A 21,175-nucleotide genomic window follows, 5' to 3' on the forward strand; every position below is an offset into this window, starting at 1 on the left:
CTTCCTTCCCTTCCTCTCTCCCTTCCCTTCCTCTCTTCCTTCCCTTCCTCCCTCTCTCCTTCCTTCTTTCCCTCCTTCCTTCCTTTTCTTTCTTTCAGATTCTACATATAAATGAAACCATACAGTATTTGTCTTTCTCTAACTTATTTTGCTTAGCTTAATACCCTCAAGGTCTATCTGTGTTGTCATGAATGGTAGGATTTCTTTTTTTTTTTTTTAAATGGCCAAATAATATTCGCTTGTATGTATATGCTGCAGCTTCTTTATCCATTCGTCCATCAATGGACACTTGGGTTGTTTCCATGTCTTGGCTGTTGTAAATAATGCTACAATGAACATGGGGTGCCGATAACTTTTCGAGTTAGAGTTTTCATTTCCTTTGGATATATTGCCCAAAGTGGAATTGCTGGTCATATGGTGGTTCTATTTTTAATTTTTTGAGTAACTTCCATATTGCTTTCCTTAGGGGTTGTACCAATTTACATCCCCACCGACAGTGCACAGGGGTTCCATTTTCTCTACACCCTTGCCAGCATGTGTTATCTCTTGTCTTTTTCGATGGTGGACATTTGGACAGATAGGAGGTGATATCCCATTGTGGTTTTAATGTGCATTTCCCTGATGACTAGTGATGTTGAGCATCTTTTCATGGACCTGTTGGCCTTTTGTGTATCTAGAGAAATGTCTCTTAGGTCCTTTGCCCATTTTTAAATTGGATTATTATTTATTATTATTATTATTTTTTGCTGTTGAATTATAGGAGTTCTTTATATATCTTGGATATTAACCCCTTATCAGATGTATGTTTTGCAGATATTTTTTTCCCATTCTGTAGGTTGTCTTTTCACTTTGTTGGTGTTTTTTTTTTTTTTTTCTGTTTTGAAGGTTTTTAGTTTGATGTCATCCCACTTGTTTGTTTTTGATTTTGTTGCTTGTGCTTTATGTATCCTCACTGAAAAATCATTACCAACACCCGTGTCAAGGAGCTTTATTCCTATCCTATGTATGTTTTCTCCTAGAAGATTCATGGTTTTAAGTCTTGCTTTTAAGTCTAATCCATTTTGAGTCAATTTTTGTGGGTGGTATAAGATACAGGTCTGGTTTCATTGTTTTATGTATGAATATCCACTTTTCTTAGCACCATTTATTGAAAATACTGTCTTTTTTTCTATTCTTCAGTATTCTTGGTTCTCTGGTCAAATACTAGTTGACTGTACATCCTTGGGTTTATTTCTAGGCTCTTGATTCTGTTCCATTGGCCTATTCGTCTGTTTTTATGCTGGTGCCACACTGTTTTGATGACTATAGCTTTATAATACGGCTCGAAAACAGGAAGTTGATGGCTCCTGCTTTGTTCTTGTTTCTCAGGATTTCTTTGGCTATTTGGGGTCTTTTGTGGTTCCGTGGAAAATTTGGGAGTGTTTTTACTACTTCTTTTAAAAATGTCATTAGAATCTTGATAGGGATTGTGTTGAATCTGTGGAATGTTTTTGGTAGTAAAGTGGGTGTTTTAACATCAATTCTGTCACATCAATGAACACAGGATACGTTTCCATTTATTTGTGTCTCCTTGGATTTCTTTCATCAATGTCTTGTCATTTTCAGAATGGAGGTTTTTCACTGCCTTAGTTCAATTTATTCCTTAGTATAAATTTTATTTTATGCCATAGTTAACACTTACTCCTAAGTGCTTTATTGTTTTTGATGCTATTATAAATGGGATTGATTTCTTCCTTTTTTAGAAAATTTGTTGTGAGTTTACCGAAATGCTTCTGAGTTCTGTCTGTTAATTTTGTATCCTGGAACTTTACTGAATTCAGATCTAGTAGTGTTTCGGTGGAGTCTTTAGCTTTTCTATATGTAAATTCATGTCATGTGCAAATGGAGACTGATTTTCTCCTATCCAGTGCTGATAGACTTTCTTCCAGTAAATGTTTTCAAGCTTTTGTGGCACTGGGTTTGGGCCATGCAGTGCCAGGTGTTCTGGGCCTGGGTTTGCCATCAGTTATGCGGATGGGGCGTTTTCATTAAAATTTCCATTAACTGTTTTTTTTTTGTTTTTTTTTTTTTTCATTTTAAGCCAGTGAGCAATTTATAGATTCATTAACTTTTTACTACACTTGTGAAGCCAGGAAGAGGGGAATAAAGGAAATGAAATATTTGGTCCTCAGCGTTTCACTAAAAGATGGTGGCCCTTAAATACGGAGGACAAAAAAAGCTAGGTAATTAAGGCCAGTCTGAAGAAGTGTTAGGAAGTGCTGTATCTTCCAGAAGGATCCAGAACTGGAATCTCCTGGTGGGGAGGAACACCTCTTTCAGCCCTCCCACCCCCACCCAGTAGCTCATCCATCTTTTCCTTATAACTGCTGATTATTTTTTCACCAGGTGGCTGTTCCCCCTCTTATGGCATGCCTCCCCATGGGAGCCCACCACTTCTGGGCAAACTCTGGCTGTGAACATACTTCTTATATGGTGGTGTAGTTTGACTCCTTACAGCTCTCTCATTTTATTTCCTTTTGGCAGAGTTAGGTGCGGCAGGATGGCTGAGTGTGTGGGCTTTGGGGCTACAAAAGCTTGATTTCAAATACCGGCCCTGTTGCTTAAACTAGCTGTGTGATTTTGGTCAAGTCACTTCCCCTCTCTGAGCCTCAGTGTCTTGATGTATAAAATCACAATAGTATCAGGAACTCTGGGAAGACCCAGAGAAATGGCAACAGTATTCTTCACTGCACAGTTAAGTGGTGAGGAGAAAACAGGTTGGTTTACTAATGATCTGTGGCCTACATGCACATTTCAGACCGTGCCATGCGGTGGGACTGCTCCTGTGAACATTCTCACTTGGATCCCTTCCCTAGCCTAGCAAATCACTGCCCTTCTCAGGGCTTCAGTTTCCCCAGCTGTAAAGTAGATGAATAATTCCCAGTTAATGAGGATGTTGGAGGAGTTCAAACATACTTAACAAGCCTTTTAGAGTTGCTGGCACATAATAGTATCTCAGTACACAGCAGCAGTCGTGGGGGTGTTGTGGTTGCAGCTCTGTACAGTGTAAAAACCTCAGTCTCGGGGTCTGCTCTACGAACGAGGCAGTAGGCTGAGCACCTTCGGGGGGAGCTTGGACTTCCCAGGGGATGGGTGTGTACCTGGGTTTAGCCACCGTGTCTATGCAAGTGATCTCATCCTCGAGGACAGACTGTAAACGATGTCTTCGCAGAGTCGCACGTCTTCATTCTGGGGAAAGGTAGCATCCCACCTTTTCCCAGTACCTTCCTTCATAGATGTGCGGCATGTGTCAAGTACGATGAGTTTTTCCTCAAAAGCAGCGACGATAGAAAGCTAGGCAGAAAGGAGGAAACCTTTTGGAGCCACGCAGAGCAAGTGCCTTGGGAAGTACCACATATGTATGTCATGTTAGCATATGTGAAGTTATACAGAGAGTTTTGGTTCTATTCTTGGCATTTCGCTTCGGTACCTAAGTATCTTTCTTACAGCTCTCCATCGTTCATGAACATCTGTTCTGATGGCTTTGTAAATAGTTACCTTTTCACGTTGTATGTATAGAGCGTTTCCCGGGTTTTATTATAAATAGTGCAGTGGACCTCTTTGGGCATGAATTCGCGTCCTTCTTTTGTATGATATTCATAGAATCTGTTCCCCAAAGCAGATTACTGGGTCAAAGGATATGAGAGTTGGCAACACAGTTAGACAAAGGCAGCAGCGGACGTGACAGCTAAGGGCACACGGCTGCTTTGGAGATTCTTGTAGAAGAACCCCATTTGGGAGAGTTGACATGCACAGTGCTGCCTTCGCATCTTCTGTCTTAGCCGAGGCTTGTAGCTGCTTCTTGTTTCGTTTGCCCAAAGACTCTGGGCCGAGTCATGAGCTGGAAGCTGGAATACTGATCTGTGTGTGCCTCGCCTAAAATACACATTCAGCCCCATGATTGCGAAACCCCACGCTGGACCCAACAAAGGAGCGATAAGACCAACACTCATGAAAGGGGCTTGTTGATTGTAGTCAGACACACGTGACCTTGCACCTGTTCCTTCCACCCCGACCTTTCTTTTCCCTCTGTATATCAGGACTTCTGGCTCAAAAGACTGTGCAGTGATGAGAAAGTACTGTGTGTTATGTACTGAAGATGTTCTCTATGAAGTCAGGAAGGGAGAGTCTAGCCTAATTCTGAATAAAATGGTGGTGGTTGTCTGGTATAGGGAGGTCAGTGCTTTGGGTAGACTTCTGAGAATTGTGCGATATCTTTACATGTCTCCACTTAACTGATAAGTCATTTGACTTTCTAGAATTTCTCTGTTTTAACTAAATATAGGCATTTTCCATATTCCATTTTCCATTTTCCATATTCCATATATCCATATTTGGCTGTGAGGTTTGCTAACTGTTGGTACTCTGGTGCATTGACTTTTTGAGATGACTTTTGTGGTGATGGAGAAATGACAGTGACCATGAAGGCAGTGGCAGCCGTTACTTACAGAGCATTTACTGTGCCAGGCACTGTTCTAAGTGCCTTACATTTATTACCTCTTTTTACCACTTCATGATTTCATTAAATCAATTCATTTCAGGAAAGAGAAGCCAGACATGGAATCTTGGAAAGGGAGATGAGAGCCAGGAGGGGGAAGAAACTTACTATTTGTCTTAGAAGAAGTCACGGGGTTGACTTCTGACCCTGCCAGCAACTACTGACTTTGGGCAAAGTCCCTTCACCTCTGCCCCTCTCCTCTGAAATGGAAATCATGACTCCTGCATTGTAAAGAATTAAATGAAGTAATGGATGTAAAAATCCTGTTGATCACTAGACAGATGTGAGGCATTGAAGGATATGTTATTCCTACCTTACCCCAGACTCAGGCTTCTGGGAACCTGAGCCATTTTCCCCGTTAAGGATGCTGCGTAGATGTTTTCTCTGTGCTGGGCCGTGTGCTGGGCGCTAGGGAATCTAGAGGCATGGCTCCTACCCAAAGAAGATGTATGCTCCAGCCTGGAAGACAGGTCATAAAAAGATGACTGAGTGTACCAGCTGGTTGATCAATACCATTTGAATGGCCCAGGCAATAAGTGCTTTAAGAAAACAGGGGAGGGAGATTGGTCCTGTGGCTTGGGGGAGGTGGGAATGGAGCCATCAATGAAAGGGAAGGGCCCTTTCTTCCTTTGCAGAATGTACTTTGAAAGCAAGCCTTTGGCCACAGCCAGGACAAAGAGGTTCGTAAGGCTGAGTCTGTGCCCTGTGGAACAGGAGCACTCTTGTCTTTCATGATATGGTTAAGAAAGCAACACCATGAAGTTCCAGTGTGGATTTCGAATAGAGGCCCTGAAGGTGGAAAGTTCTGGTGCCCTAGGAGCATTTCCATCTCAGCCCTCCAGCTGGCCTCAGACTTCGGTACCACAGAGCCTCCACTCCTGACCCCCGTGAGCATTGTTCCAGATCTGGTCAGGACATGCTTCTGGAGTGTCTCCTGGTTGCTTGGGTCTTCTGAGTGATGGGTTGGGAAAAACTAGCCTTCACATCATAAATTTGCTGTCCATTGTAGATTCTGAGCAAAGACTGGAAGTAAAAATATGCCGGAAGGCCACCCAAACATCCCACGAGTTGGGAGTCTGGGACTGGGTGGCTGGACGTCCATTTCTCAGACTTTCAGGGTCCCTTCAGGTCTGAGTTGTGACTCTGCTGGCTAGTGCAGAAGATGACACAACTCAAGGGAAGACAGTCCTTGCCCTGAGGAAGTTACAGTCCATATGGGAAGCTAGACTCAGGGACAGACCCCTTGCTGAGCTGTGTGTCCTCCACGAGCATCCTGATCTGAGCTGCTCAGCCGTTGGGTTGACCCGGACTCCATCCTTTCCTTGCCCCTGCTGTGCTCTGAATTATAAGGAGCCGCATTTCCCAGGTGCCCTCGCCCTCCGGACCTCAAGTAGTTGGGCCAGAAGGATGCCCAGCAAGGAGATTGGAAGGTGGGAAGAAGGGCCAAGCCCAGGCTGTTTCTCCCCACTCGCTCTTGCCTCTTGCCTCTTGCAGTGTCTTCTGTGTAGCTACCTCTGGGATCCACTCCCATTGGGCGGCCCTTGCTGAACAGCCCCGACTTCTGTAACACCATCTCTTCCCTTTCTCTCTCCATGCTACTCCTTGGTTGCCTTCCTGTCCCCTGTTTGACTTCTCAGCCCATTCATCACCTGTGTCAGATCTCTATATTAAATTGCCTCCATTTTAAATACCTAGATGGCCTTCTCTTTTTCTGGGTCAGACCCTGTAGGACCTACCTTACCACCCAGATCAGGTCCCTTAGAGTATTTGACTGTTTCCACTCTGAATAATCCCATGGAAGCCATTGTAAGATCATGGCTGTGCTGATGAATTTAGGGTACCAGATTTCTTTTCCCCTTGCAAAGAAAACAGAATTATAGAATAATTTCAGAATAATCTGGCTGTGTAGATTTCTCAGTAGGCACCCACTGGGATGTGAGGAATTACAATCTTTCTTTTCTTTATGGGCCTTTCATCTGGTCGGAAAATGCATGAGCTCCTTCCTTTCCAACTATGTGAGGGACTATTTTGATTTTTGAAAAATTCATGCAGTCATTCTCCCCCTCCCCCTATTTGCCTGGGCTGTTGATCTTGTGATATATTTATAGAGATTGTGGTTGGCTGACCAGGAGTTATTTTGCAATAGGAATTTGTAAGATTTCTACTTCGAGCATGTGTTCCAGACTTCTCTTTCTTTAAAAAGAGAAAAGTCTTTCTTGGAGCATCCACTTTGCCCTCCTATAATTATTTTTGTTTCACAACCAAAGTAAGTTCAGTGTTTTATGCAGTTTTTTCTTTTTCTTTCTCTTTCTTTCTTTCTTTCTTTCTTTCTTTCTTTCTTTTTCCTTCCTTCCTTCCTTCCTTCCTTCCTTCCTTCCTTCCTTCCTTCCTTCTTAGTTTCTTGTGTGTATTTCTTTTGTTTCTGGTCTTCTGTCTTCTTTGGTATCCCTTTACGCTGAATTTTAAGAGGCCACAGCTCCTCCTTCATATAGGGATTGTTTTGCAAATGGGAACGTGGTACCCGATAAAGGGTGCTTTGGGGGCCAGGAGACCCCAGCTTCTGTCTAAAGGGAGGGTGTTGGAATAGTTTGGGGGGGCAAGCCAGCTACCATCCCCAGATTTACCATGCTCACTGCAGACATCCGTAATCAGTCACAGCACTCTCTTCAGCTGAGCTCTGATGTGGCCCCAGAATCCACCTCAACGCGTTGCCCCCCAGGGGCCACTACTAACCGAATAGAATTGGCACTGAAAATACAACCTGTTTGCCATTCTTGGACTAGATGATTCCCTAGACCCCATTCATCACCATGGTTCTCTGATTATTGGCAATAAGGTTCCTTTATGTTTTAAACCAACTGCTTGACCTTTATTAAGCCCCTTCTGTATGCAGCATAGCCCCGGGAGCTGTGGAGCCACAGAGGAGCCTTGAAAAGCTAGCCTTGTGGAAATTTTGCCTTGTGGAAATTTTGGTTGGGAACAAAGCTGCAGAGAGTGGTGATGTTTCCCCGGTGCTCAGGCAGGTTGTCCCTATGGCCAAGGATGGCTTCGTGGGGCAGGGCCTGCGACCCAGCTGGTCAGTGGACTGCAGTCTGTGTGGTGAGACAGCATGAGCAAAGAGAGAAACACCAGAATCAGCAAGTTTCAGAAGTAGGAGCGTCCTCAGAACCCATCTGGCCAAAGTTCTCCAACTTATAGGTAGGGAAACTAAGGCTCAGAGGAAAACAGGACTTGCCCACATTTTAATAAATGATAATTTGATACCTAAAGTTCAATAAATGCTACGTCATTTTAATTGTAAACATTTATATATCGTTTACTATCTACCAGGCATTGTTTTGGGAGCTTTGTAAATGTTAGCTGATTTAGTCCAAAGTATCCTTGTGTGGTGAGCAGTATCATGATCCCCATTTGGCTGATGAAGAAACTGAGTCTCACTCAGAGGGTTAAGTGACTTCCTCCCTGTCACATGGTTTGTAAGTGGTGGAGTCGGGACTTGAACCCAGGCCATCCAGCTCCAGATTCTATGCAGGGAGGCACTGTGCCAAGTAAATTCTGCTGAAGGGATCAGAATATGTTTGGGTTTCTTTGTTTCTTGAATGTATTAATTTTACTCACCACCATCAGGGTAATCATAATGACATCATCCAGATCTGTGGCTCAGGTAGCCTTGTTAACACTAGCTAAGAATTTTACAGACTTTATACCTTTTTATCCACCCAGCAGTTGTGTTTCATGGGGATTTTTTTCCTCTGTTTTACATTGGGGGAAACTGAGGCTGTGAGGTGATGTTTCTTGAGCCTGGTCACGGAGCTACATCCTGGCAGGATTTGAACATAGGCTGCCTGCCTCCAGATGTGAGAGCTGGAAGGCTTCTGAGAGGCCGTCAGTCCAGCAGCCTCCCTGGACAGGTGGACAGAGGGAGGAGGGCAGAATTCGCCCATGCCAGCATTCAGGGGGAGGGGTCTTCTGGTGTGGGGATGCTGCTATTCTGGGCATGTCAGTGTCACCGTGGCCCTGTCACAGAAGGCCCAAGCCCTTTACTTTGGTCCTCCTTGAAGAGGTTTGAGGATAGCCTTTTCCTTTACTGACTTACTTAAAAATACCTAAGGAGGTGACTTTGAAAAACCCTGTCCCCCAATTCTGGGTTCAATAATTGGAGCTTGCAGTTCTCTCTAGTTATAATAGTTTTTTTTCCTCTCTTGAAGCAAAAAAGTCTTTTTTTTTTTTTTTTAACTGCCCCCCCCCCCCCCGCACCACTTCCTGCTGATCTGAAGCGAATATTTATCACATATTTAATGAGTAATCTGAGTCTTGGCTTGGTGAGGCTGTACCAGGACATGGTTTATGGCTGATCTGGTTTTAACTCGCTCCAGGCGGTTTTCCCTGGAGTTTTCTGTAAAATCATAAACCTGGAGAGAGAATTTTTGTGGAATCCAGTCACATGACTCACTCTTTTGTAAATTGAGAGATTAACTGTGTGACTGTAAAGAACTGAGACGCATTTCTTTTTTGAAAAGAAAACAAACAGGGCAGCATTTATGCACCCAGAGGAGCGTGTCCACTCTTAAAGACGGGGAAGTCACTCGCCAAGGTCACCCCGCCGGGCCTTGGAGGCAGCATGGCATAGGGTTTGAGAACACGGACTCGGAATCAGAGCATCTGGGTTGGGGCCTGGCCGAGCGTCTTTCAACTGGTCCCTGCACCCTGCAAGCCTCTGGGACCTGACCTGGCCCACAGGATTGGGGACTGTCCCTACCACCCGGGGTGGTTGTGGAAATTACTCAAGACGGTATACCCCGTGCCTGAGCCCAGGGCTGGAATACAGGAGGTGCTCAATAGATGCTGGCTGCTCCGGGATCACTAGTATTGTCCCTGTTGGAGCCCCTTTATGCTGGATTAATAGTACAAGCTGGCACTATGTGGCTGTGAAGGCCCTCCCCTAAGCATGTGACTGATTAGCTCACTTAGTCCTTAGAATGGCCCATGAGCTGGGCACCAGCATCACACCCATTTTACGGAGGGGGGAACTGAGGCACTGAGAGGTCAAGTCACTGAGAGGCGAGGGTCCCGCTAGCAAGTGGCAGGGCTCGTGTCCCACCTGACTCCCAGTGACCGCCACCACCGCTGCTGGTGTTTTGCTTCACAATTTAGTCTTGGAGCCTGAAGGCTTTTTTTGACCGCTGGTCCTGGGGGGAGAGACCAGGCCTCATCTGGCCTTGGCTGAGGCCTCAGCTGACCCTCCCTCGATGCTGGCATCAGCCCCCTGTCGGGTCTTAATGCCTCCATGTTGCCTGCTCCAGCTGCCTTGTGCAGACACAACTCTGACCATGTTTCTCCCTGCCTAAAGCTCTTTGTGTTGGGTGAGAGGTGGAAGGGAACTCCCCATAGTTTCTCTGTAACTTTCCTATAAATGCAGGGTTATTTAAAAATTTTTTTAAATGTTTATTTGGTTTTGAGAGAGAGAGAGACAGAGAGAGAGACAGACAGAGTGTGAGCGGGGGAGGGGCAGAGAGAGAGGGAGACACAAAATCGGAAGCAGGCTCCAGGCTCTGAGCTGTCAGCACAGAGCCCGACGCGGGGCTCGAACTCACAAACTGCGAGGTCATGACCTGAGCCGTAGTCGGACACAACCGACTGAACCACCCAGGCACCCCTACAGGGTTATTTTAATATAAAAAATTACAAAAATATAAAAAATATAAAAATATATAAAAATTATTTTTAAAAATCCCATAACCTTGCTGGACCTGACCCCAGGAACAGCTTCACCTTTTTTGATGTGGCCTTAGAACTTGTGATCTGCCCCTGCTGGACGAATAGAATTTGCATACATTAAACAACCAGGAATTCTCACGGATCCTTTAGATCCATGTGTGGATTGTGGGCTCCAGCTGTGCTGGCACCAGTGCCCTGGGATGAGACTGAGTCTTGGGGTCCATCATAAGTCCCGCATGGCCGCCTGGGGGAGCCTGCAGCCTCTCCTGTCTGACGTCAGGATGCCGCCCTCCTTCTAAGGTCCTTGGGTCAGGCCCCACTTCTGTCTCTCCCGGGTGCCCAGATCTGTGCACAGAGATCAGGTCCTCTGCACACAGTCGAAGACAGACCAGCGTTCCTCAATAGCTGCCTTTATTTGTATGTTTTTAAACCTGTCATTTATTGAGTGACTGCTGTGTGCTAGCTCTGCCCCACATGCTCTCCACACACTGTGTTAGGTGATCCTTGGCACTCCCAGCAATCCTTTGACCCAGAGTTTTCTCTCCTCCACTGCTGTCCCCAACTGTTGCCATCTCTTCCCTGGAAGATGACAGTGGCCTCCATGCTGGGCTCCCTGCTTCCATCCTGCAGCCAGTGGTTGCTTTTGGAGGTGCATGAACTTCAGGAAAGCCCACGAGCCTTGGAGTGAAGCCCAAACCCCTGTGCCTGGTCTGCATGTGCTCAGTAATCACGAGCTGTTGATGGTATGACGGGGACAGTAATGACGAGGTGGTGGCAGTGATGATGACGATGTCAGCATTAGGGTCCTCTGGTCCATCTGGCTGTCCACCAGAGGGAGAAGAACCTGCCTACACCTGGCAATGGCTGTGAAAGGAACAAAACTGTACTGGTTCCATTCCTAGGAAATCTGATTTATTTCTTGACCACATGACTTCAGACAACAAGGGCTTGGGGAGGGGCAGAAGGGCATTGTAACGAAGAGGAATAAAGACATTGGTCATTTCTCTTTGTTCTCCCTGGTGGTTGGAAACTTGGCCAGTTGATGACATGTCTGGACCTCCCTTGGCCTCTGGGCTCCGGACCGGGGTCTAATCAGGAGTTCCCTGTGTGAACCTGGGCATGTCAGTGGGCTGGTCCCTTTGTCCAGGGGTAAGGCCTTCAGAGAAGGCTGTGGCCCTGCAGGCTTCAGTGACCCAGGCTTCCCTGCTGGGCAACATGGGGCCCTTCTCTTTGCCCTCTGGCACTCAGCTTCTGTTAGCTTCATTTGCATCTAGACTGTACATTCTCCCTATTGAGCCAGAGCTCTGTGTGCCCTGTTCCAGCCTCCCTCCCTCGGGGAAGCTCTTTCGACCCTGCAGTCTCCTTGGATCCTGTTGTCAAAGATGCTTGGGGAACCTAGGCCTTTCTCTTGAGAGCACATATCTCGGTTGGGAATTGTAAGTTGATAGTGTGAAATAATTAAGCACAATCACTGCCCATCTCCCTGACCGTTCTTGTGGCTGTTGTGTCCCCAGTAACAACCCTGGTGTCCTGAACACACAGGCACTTAATAGCTTGTATCGGGGTGAATGATGAGGAATGAGGTCTGATTCGGCATCAGTTTCCCATGGCCTTTCTCAGAATCACATGTTTGCTGTGCATTCTATGAATACCCATTGAAAGATGCACTTCTTTGAACTCAGAGCCTTCTCCGGCAGCCAACTCCCACCCCTCCAGCTCGGATCCCTGAGTGGTCTGTGGCTTTGAGTGACCACGTTCAGGTAGAAAGCAAATACAGAATTAAAAACCAGGCATCACGTGCTAGAAGCGTATCACTGAACGTGATGTCAGAAACGGGGTCTAATTAGGGAATTTAGAATATATTTCGTTTCCTGGGAGCGCTATCCTCTTTGTAACATGCAACGCTGTTGTTTGGTGTTGGCACAGTCACCCTTCATAGATGTTTTTCAAGAATGAAAAAGCAGGAGTGGCCTTTGCTTGAGTTGGGGCCTGGTGGTTCAGGAGGTGAATAGTTGATCTACATTGTTTTGGGCCAGGTTTGCCTTGTTGCTTCTAGACCTGAAGGGCCAAGTGTGTAGAGGCAATGGCCATTGACTGGGGTGAGAAGATGTGCGAGCCCTGGCCAAGTCAGGGACCTGCTGTGTGGCCTTGGGCAAGTCACTTGGCCCCTCTGGGTCGTTGGCTAATTCTTGGGCCAAGGGGGATAGTTAAACTGCAGTGTCTCCTGAGCAGGGTTTGGGGGAGGATTTGGTGTCGCGTGACGATCCGTGTCAGGCGTGTGACTCATCTTTTCATGTACCGGAGAGACGATTCCTGTTTTCTTGGTGTGGAGGCCCAAGATTTTTGGTGTCTTCCCTGACTCATTCTGTCACAGCCTAGATCCAGTTCGTCAGGAGGTCCTGCTGGTTCTACCTTCCAGTATATTCAGAACCCACTTCCTTACCCCCTTGCTGCCACTCCCCTGGTCCCAGCCACACCATCTTTTACCTGGCCTCCTGCCTCCTTCGACCTTTGCCCCTGGTCCATTCTCAGCTTAGCAGCCAGAAGGATCTTGTAAAAATGGAAGTCAAATGATGTCACTTTGCCAAAACCTTCCGGTGGCACTCTAGGGTAAAAGCCAGAGGTCTTCGGTGGCCGCCAAGACCCCACGTGGGCCAGCCTCCCGTACCTCTCCTCCTCTCGTCCTTGCTCATGGCACCCTTGCTGTTCCTGGAGCACACCAGGCACACTCCTGCCCTTGGGTCTTTGCACTGGTCATTCCCTTTGCCCCAGATACCAACTCCCTTACCTTCCATTGTTTGCCTAATGACACCTGCTCTTCTCACCTTACTTAAAACTGCAGCCTGTGGCCCCTCCCTTGGCCCAGCATTCTGACTGCCCTTCCCCTTCTCTGTTTTCCCCTCACGGAACTGATTCCTTTCGAGCATATGATACATTTTACTAATTGATTACGCCTAATGCTTCTGTCTCCTCCGAGTTGAATGTAATCCCCGTGAGGGCAGGGATATACCCCAACTGCCTAGAACAATGTCTGGTGTATATAGAAGGAGCTCACTAAATACTCACAGGATGAACAAATGACTTTCTCCTGATTTGAGTCTTGTGCCTCAGTGGGACAGACAGGAAATTCCAAGTTAAATTTTGGGGATCCACGGCTGCTGGAAAGGAAAGAGGTGTGTAAGTGAGGCTCAAGTTGTTTGGAACCCACTTGTCCTCCTGTCCTCCGGAATAGTAGGAGACGTAGAATGATCCTCTAGGCAGGGTCTGCTTCTCACTCATGAGTGCAGTGCCTCCTCCAGGCTTCCAGGTCAAGTGCACTTGGCTTCCCTCAGTGCTGAGGCTGAACGTCTTCCTACAGGGTCAGTTGTACCTGTTAGTAATATAAAACAGTATTTTTATATTCAAACATATGCACGTGTGAAGTACACAGGCTTATTTTGGAGTATTGTGCACTTGATACTTGTGAATATAACATTCATGTGAATTAAGAGAGACGAGGAGACTTGAAAGGCATTTGGGCATGTGGGGAACTTCTTTTCTCTCCTGAGTTCACATTCACTTTTCCCTTCCAAGGGAGGAGAAAGCCAAGAAGTAGTAAATGTTGGGTATTTGGAATTGTCCATCAGTGGATTTGAGTTTGTCCACCCAAAGCTGAGCACAGTAGGCTTTCAAGGAATATCTGTTGAATGAATAAAGGAGTGAGTGATTATTTAAGATCAGTTGTTGTACTTCATCCTAGTTGCCAATGCAGATCATTTATTCATCTAAGCAACTTCATTGTCATTGTTTCCCGAGAAATAACCTAATGGATTCAACCATATTTGCTGAATGTTTGCCGTGTGTCAGGCCCCAAGCTGGGTGCTGGAGTCATGGCCACGTGTGGGATGTGGTCTTTGTCCAGTAGGAGCGCCCGGCCTGGGAGACATTGGTGCTCCAGGAACTGTGGATCCCATCCCATAGAGTTGGTAAGAAGTGCTGGTGATGGCGTGTTAGGAGTGTTGGGGGAACAGTGAATAGGGACACGTCAGATCTGGCGGGGGAGATGGGGGGAGTCATTGATGTCTCCCAAGAGGAAGCAGTTTTTGCATTGCAGTAGGGGAGGGAGAAGGCAAGATCCTAATTATACCACCATGGGAATGTGCTGTATCGGGTCTGTCTTGGGCTTAACTGGCTGAGGCACCATTTTGGAGATGCCCTCTCCAAGATGGCGGCCCTCCTCCATCCTCTCAGGGCTCAGGGGACCATGAGCACCCACATTCGCAGTGGTACCTCAGCCTTGCTGAGCCTCTGGCTTGGTTCTCTTATCGCAGAAAGGCATTTCATTCTTCGAGATCAGGCAGCCAGGACCCAAGGAGCTGTTTTCCTCCATTGTGCAAGCATGACAAATCATTAATTTTTGATTGATTTGCTTAGAATTATGGGCGCCCCAGCATTCTTTCCGCCGCTGAACAGCTGTATAACAAATGAATATATCAGTGTGCACAAAAGATTGGAGATCTAAGAGAAGCAATTACGTTGGCCACCCTCCCCCACCCTCACCCCTTCCCGGGCAATGAAGGGAGGAAATTTTTACCAGAAATTCCTCAAGTGGCTTTAAAAAAAAAAAAAAAATGCCTTTTTATAATTGAATTAAATCTTTATCTCTTTATCTTTTGCAGCAGATTTCCAAACACATACCAGTTCCCCATGTGCTTGGGTTCTATCCATCCAGGAGGAATCTTTAATAATGAAATTTCAACTCGTGAATTAAAACCAAAATGAAAAAAAGAAAAAGAAAAAAAAAAGGAGCAAATTCTACCCCTCCTTTTTGCCTTTTTTTTTTTTTTTTTTTTTTTTGGGTTGCTGCTATTCCTTTAAGATTTTGGAACCGTACCAGTGCACTAAATGTGACCTCCATAACTTTTAAATTAAGAATTTATGCTGGCTTGAAATTTATGAAATATTTCAGCATGAAAGAAAGCCTTTTTCCCTCAGGAAAATTGAGCAATAAATCACAGCACTGTGGATTTACTGCCCTAGAGCCAGCGAGAGATAGGATTTTTTTTTTTTTTTTTTGCTTCATTCTGAAAAAAAAAATGTAATCATATAAGACAGCTTAGCTGCTATCCTCCTACTCTCTAGAATTTTTAATTTCAGCTGTTTCTGCTTGGATTTATTTCCAATATTCCTGCTCGGCTTTTCAATTTCCTCAGTTATTAAATTTTAATTCAGTGCATTAGCATTTAAATTAAAAAAGGGTTTATTTTATCGAAATCGTTGGCCAGCCCCCATCCCGTAGCACACGAATTGCCTGTTTCTGCCATTTGCACAAAATGTGAAATGCAGCTAATGTCCTACAACTTACATTTGCACAAATTCAGAAATAAAATTTCTGGGTTTGGAATAATATTTTCTTTCCAAGAAAATCCTTAATAAGAGAATGGAAAAGAACAACTTAACATTCATTTGGGAGGGAAGAGGAGGGTCGAATGAAACCGAAAATAGCTTTGCCCGGGTCCTAAGGAGAAACTGGTGTAAAAGGAATGGATGGGGTGGGCAAAGGGGGCCAGGTGCCCTTGTGGAAAGCTGGGGTGTGTGTGGATGCCTGTACCCCCACCTTGTAAACGTGAGGAGGAGGGTCTCTCATGCGCCCACTGTGCCCCGCCCCATTTCACTTGCCATAGAGAGGGGCTTGGTTAAGATTGGATCAGCTCTATACAGAGAAACAGAGATGAAGGGTGGCAGGAGACCTGATTTAACTCTCATGCCTCCCGTCCCGTTTCTACCAATGAGAACCTCAGGTCCATGGAAAAGGAAGGAGCCTGCCCAAGGTGAGACCCAGACAGAGCCAGACAGAAGCTGCATCTGTAGGAGCACATGGTCCATTTGCTGCTGGATTTCCATTGCTCAAGTGGGTACTACAGATACCTGGCCTGTGTTTAGTACCTAGTACTTAACAAGTACTAAGTACTTACTTCTCAGTGTATTTGGTATCGTTTTGACCAGCCCTTCAGAGGAAGCCTCAGAGCTGTGGGGTCTGGTGGATGCTAATGAGATGCTGGCTTGTAGCATGGGATTTGGATCACTCCCTGAGACAGGCCGGGTAGACCCCTGGAGCAGAGCAGGTCGGCCCTGCCCCTCGCTCATCTGCCGTGCAATCAGTACTTAGTCCGTGCTAGGTACTTTTACACGCGTTACCTTATTTATCAGAAGTCTCGCCAGTCCTAGGAGATAGTCCTGGGGTTGGCATATTGCCATTTTGCACCTGAGGAAACTGAGGCCTTGAGGGTGCAGGTGGCTTACCAAGAATCATACAGCCCGGAAATGGCAAAAGCAGGGCTCCAAACTCAAGAGCATCTATTGACGCCAGACCCCGTGCCATTCATCTTCAATGCAAATTGAGAAGCAGGTCAGATGACCCTGGGTAAAAGTGAGTTAGTTGGTGGTTTAGGTTGAATCTTAGGAAATGGCTGGTATTAGACCACTTGGAAAATGACTGTCAGAGGTTCAGAGGTTCAGCTTAATTCAAGCAGTAAGTAGTTGTGAGGATGCAGGCAGAGCTCGCCTGGCATCTCACAGATCTCTCCACCTGAAGGTCGGCGCCCTCAGCGCTGTGGGCTTCCGCTGGGGCTGGGAGGGCCCCTCGCGCCTGGTCTGGACTCAGCCAGGCCCAAGTGCCATGATTGACGGGAGCTGTGATATGAACACGTGCTTTCTCGGACGTCTCTGCCTTGCGCCTGTCGTCCACCAATGCGCCCACCCGCATCAGCTCCGGTAAGCGGCCACGTCACATCTGCCCAGGTGGCCCTCGGCCCTCCAGCGGCTGCGTTTCCTCTGCCGCACCGTCTGAGTTTCTGTGCAAGGATTTGTTTGGGCAACTGAACATTTTTAGCATTTTGTCTTTGTTTTATAAAAATTGGTGGAAAACAAAACTGAGAGTTGCTATTGGTGGCAAAAGCACAAGTATCACAAACATTAAAAGGGAAACGTAGGTGGAGATGATAAGGTGTGCCAGAGACAGAATCTTTTCTCCTACCTGGTGTCATGTTCACTGTCCTCATGTGATCAACCCTGGGTGAAACGGGGAAGGAAAAGGACCCAAAAAAAAAAAAAGACAACATGAAAATATGTATGAAATGCTAGAAATACATGGCCCAGAGTTGAGTCTGAAAGATGAGAGATCATTTGGGATTTTATAATGTTTTAAAGCTCTCTGGGGCAGAATTTCCACCCTTTACCACTTCTGCCTCTTAGGATATGAAGATTAAAACAAGTTCTTCCCATTCACTTTCCATAGAAGTTTTGGGGAATGCAAGATGTCGGAAAGAGGCTGTAATTGATCCCATTCTTTTGCTCCCAGTGAAATAATATGCAAACCATTTTCCGCTTTCTTGTTTCTTCCACTGAAGTAATACACCAGCATCCCATTAATTTCTCCCTCCCAGGCCTCACGTTTCTACCTCCTTACTTGTCCTTCATCTTTGCATTTCCCCGGTCGGGGCAGTGGGGGCTGTGTGGGTTTCCTTCATTTCCCGATTGGCTCCTCTTCTGAATGTTGGCGGGAGATAAAATATCCCAGAGCTGAGCGAAGAGGGCACCGGAGTGACCCAGACCTAGGCTTGTAGCTGTGGGATGTTGGATAAATGACTTACATTCTTGGACTCTTGTTGCCTCACTTGTAAAATGGGGATATTGTGTATGTATGTTGGGGGACCGACCCATCAGGAGGACTGAATAAGAAGCATTAAATGTGCGGACACTGGCGCCTGATGGGAAGTTAGCTGGGGGAGGGAGTCTGGACACCCCTGGAGGCCAGGCGGGAGGGCCGAGCGTAAGGCAAGACGGAGCAGCGGGCACTGTGGAGAACAAGGTATGGCGGCTCTAGCTGGCTGTGGTCATGTGGGCCTGAGTGCTGCTTTCACAGGCTGAAATCCTGCCTTCTTTGGGTGAAATCCTTGGTGTTTTTACACATTGACCGCATCGAAGTCCACCATCTGGTTTTGCCGGTTTGCAACTTCTTGTAAGCGCGCTCATCCAAAGGTGGCTGCTGTTGTCTTTCTTTTAGGTCCACAATCCTGAAATTCAAAAACCTTGAAAGCAGAAAGATGTTTTGTAATTGGTGAGGTGGCACAAGTTGGCCTGGAGGGAGAAGAGACTCATTCCGTCTTCACTGAGCCTCTGTAGGGCTGACCGCATACGTTTCACTCTGGAAGTATCACTGTGTGCTTGAGTCGGGGTCGGGGGGTGGGGTGTCTCCCCAGACCCTGCCAGGGTGTTTCAAAATACAGAACACATGCGCTACATTACCTTTCTAAACTTGGAAGGATTCTGAATTTGGAAACACATGTGTGCCAGAGTTTTGAACCTGCATTATTCTAAGTGTGATTACTATTATTGTAAATGCTTTGACAAAGCCAGGAAAACGCATCTTCGACCAGTGCGTCCTTCCCATATCTGCAGCCTACTTCAGCTTCTGCATAGAGGTCCCTCCAGTACCAGCCTAGTGGTCAGGAACCCCAGGTATTGGTCATTCAGTCCTCATGAGACTTCAGGCAGCTCCCTCCTGGCTCAGGCTCTGGGTCTCTCCATCTGAACCAGAACTTTATGATTTCTGAAATTTTCATTTGGTCAGCCTTATCTCCCTGTCCACCCCTACCCCACCCCCACCCCCAAATAAAAAGAGATTAAGAACCAGTACTCTCTTGTCTCTCCCTGCTAGGAGGGTTGGGGGACAGAATATTTTAACATAATAGGATTTTCCCCCTCCGGTTGGTAGGAATAAATCTGCGGCTACTGTTTTATTGGAAATCCCAGATGAAAATAAAAATGGTGCAATTCAATCTCAGATTTAGCTGGTTACTTACTTTTCACTGAGTCCCCAGGGCCCTGTGGTTGCTGGGTTTGTGTTGGCAATGGGTGCTCCTCTGGATTTAAAGGGCCAAGCAAATTCCGGGGGTGGGGGCGGGGGGTGGGGTGGGTGGTCTGACTCCCTCTTACCACTAGGGGCAGATTTTCCCCACCTGGAAGAATGGAGCAGGGGTTTGTGCTAGCTCTCCCTTCTGTCTGGAGGCGGGTGTCGAGGGGGAGCTTGGTGGGGCATCAGTGGGTAGAGTCTGTGGTTTTCCCCCATGGTTGATGGAGGTGTTTTGGGTTTCTTTTGCAGGCTGACGGAGCCAGTGCAGCTGGAAGGAAAAGCACGGCAAGCAGGTACGCTCCCCGTGCCCATGGCTGTCCCCTTCCCTGCCCCCCCCCCCATTTCATAGCTGACAGCCACCTCTCTCTGGTCCTTCCCTTCCCCTGAAAGGGGGTGGGTGGTCCAGGCCAGCTCCCTTGGCTGCGAAGTATCCATACTTCCCCGGAGGATGTGCGGTCGTGGTCAGCACTTCCGAGCCCCACCGCTCCAGCCCCCGGTACCCTCTCTGAGCAGCCACGAATGGACCAAGGATGACTGGGTTCTGAACTGGCCTTTGGGCGCTCGAGCTGGGGGGAATTATGGTGAAGCACGAGACTGGGCAGAGGACCGGGCTCGAATCCCATCTTGGCTGCCGTGCAGTGACCTCCAGAGCAGCCTGCCCATCCCATCCCATCCTAGTCTGGAACTCGTGGCCCAGCTTGAGTCCTGTGCTCGTCTCCCTGAACCAGCCCCCCCCCCCCCACAACAGCAGGGGGAGGGGATACTCTGCGTAGCCAGACCAGGGCTGTGTCCTCACCCTGGGAGCTGGCAGGAGTTTGGACGGGGGGGGGGGGGGGGGGTCCCTCAAGGAAAGCTGGGCGGTCGTTCCCGAAGAAGGCGGGAAGAGATGCTGGATAGGCCCATGCTGCAGATGTCTGCCTCTGGTGGTGGCACAGGCAGGCACTTGGTACATGTCAGTGCTGTTTCTGCTGTCGCCGTGTTCCCTCAGGGAGGGCGGAGCTGGAGTGGCCAAATGACCTTTACGGGGGCCACTGGAGATAGGAGGAAGGCAAGGGACAGACGAGAGTTGGCTCTCCAAGCCACACACACCAGATGTGGACCGGGCTCTAGGATTACCTACTGGAGTTGGGGTCAGAGTATGAACGCCAGGCAGAGGAACTTTCCCTTTAGTCCACAACTGGTTCTTTAGAACGTTAAGAGATTTTTGTAGAAAAGAGAGGGTCTGTGGCCAAGTGAGTGTGAAGGACAGTGGGTTCAACAGAGGCAACAGATTTCTTTGCTGTGGGTCCTTTTCAGTCTCTCACCTGCTCACGCGTGCGCCTGACAACATCTGGGATGAGAATTCCGTATTACTTCCAAGTTGTTTAACTGTGGAACCCTTTTATTGAAAGTTTGGATTGGAGCAAGTGTTCCTTGGAACGTGTTTCGGGAAACGACGGGGAGCCATTGCTCTTTGAGAAAGAGTCACATGTTTGGCTCTGTGGTTTGGGAAGATCACCCCAGCAACCGTGTGCAGGGTGGATTGGAGGCGGCTAGAATGGAGGCAGAGATACCGGGCCAGAGGTCATTGTGACCCACACCACCCAGCAGCACGGCCCGGCTCCCAGTCGCTTCCCCGGTCTCCTCATGTGTCCGGCTCCCCCTTGCTCCCCCTGACCTCCTCTCAGTTTATCTACCCCCCTAAACCAGGGGTCGACCAGCTTTACCTGTAAAGGGTCAGATAGTAAATATTTTTACAGTTTGAAGGCCATAGGTCTCTCTGGCAACTTCTCTGCCCCATCAGTGCCTGTGAAAGCACCATAGGTGATCCATAAATACCCAGTCTGTGGTTTGCCAACCCCTGGCCTCACCTGACTCTTGCCTGAGAGCCTTTCCAGCTGCTGTTCCCTTTGGCTGGAATGTGCTTTTCTCTGATCTTCCTTCACGTCTTGACTCCATCCTCCCCTGGGAGAAACCTTCCCTGCACCTCTCCTTCAAGGGCCTGTGGCATGTGGCCTGTGTCCCTCATAGGCTGTTCATGCTCTGTA

At 47.4% G+C, this 21,175-nt stretch overlaps 1 protein-coding gene across 17 annotated transcripts in view; it reads left to right on the forward strand.

Annotated features, from left to right (window-relative positions):
* Positions 1-21,175, forward strand: part of ZNF618 (zinc finger protein 618) — a 197,185-nt gene that overhangs the window by 100,796 nt on the left and 75,214 nt on the right. For all 17 annotated transcript variants that reach the window (XM_042914252.1, XM_042914257.1, XM_042914254.1 and 14 more), the window contains one exon: positions 19,398-19,441. In XM_042914252.1, the coding sequence (XP_042770186.1) occupies positions 19,398-19,441 (44 nt within the window). The remainder of the gene's footprint in view (positions 1-19,397; positions 19,442-21,175) is intronic.

The sequence above is a fragment of the Panthera leo genome, chromosome D4 (assembly GCF_018350215.1).
Source record: "Panthera leo isolate Ple1 chromosome D4, P.leo_Ple1_pat1.1, whole genome shotgun sequence".
Lineage (NCBI taxonomy): Eukaryota > Metazoa > Chordata > Mammalia > Carnivora > Felidae > Panthera > Panthera leo.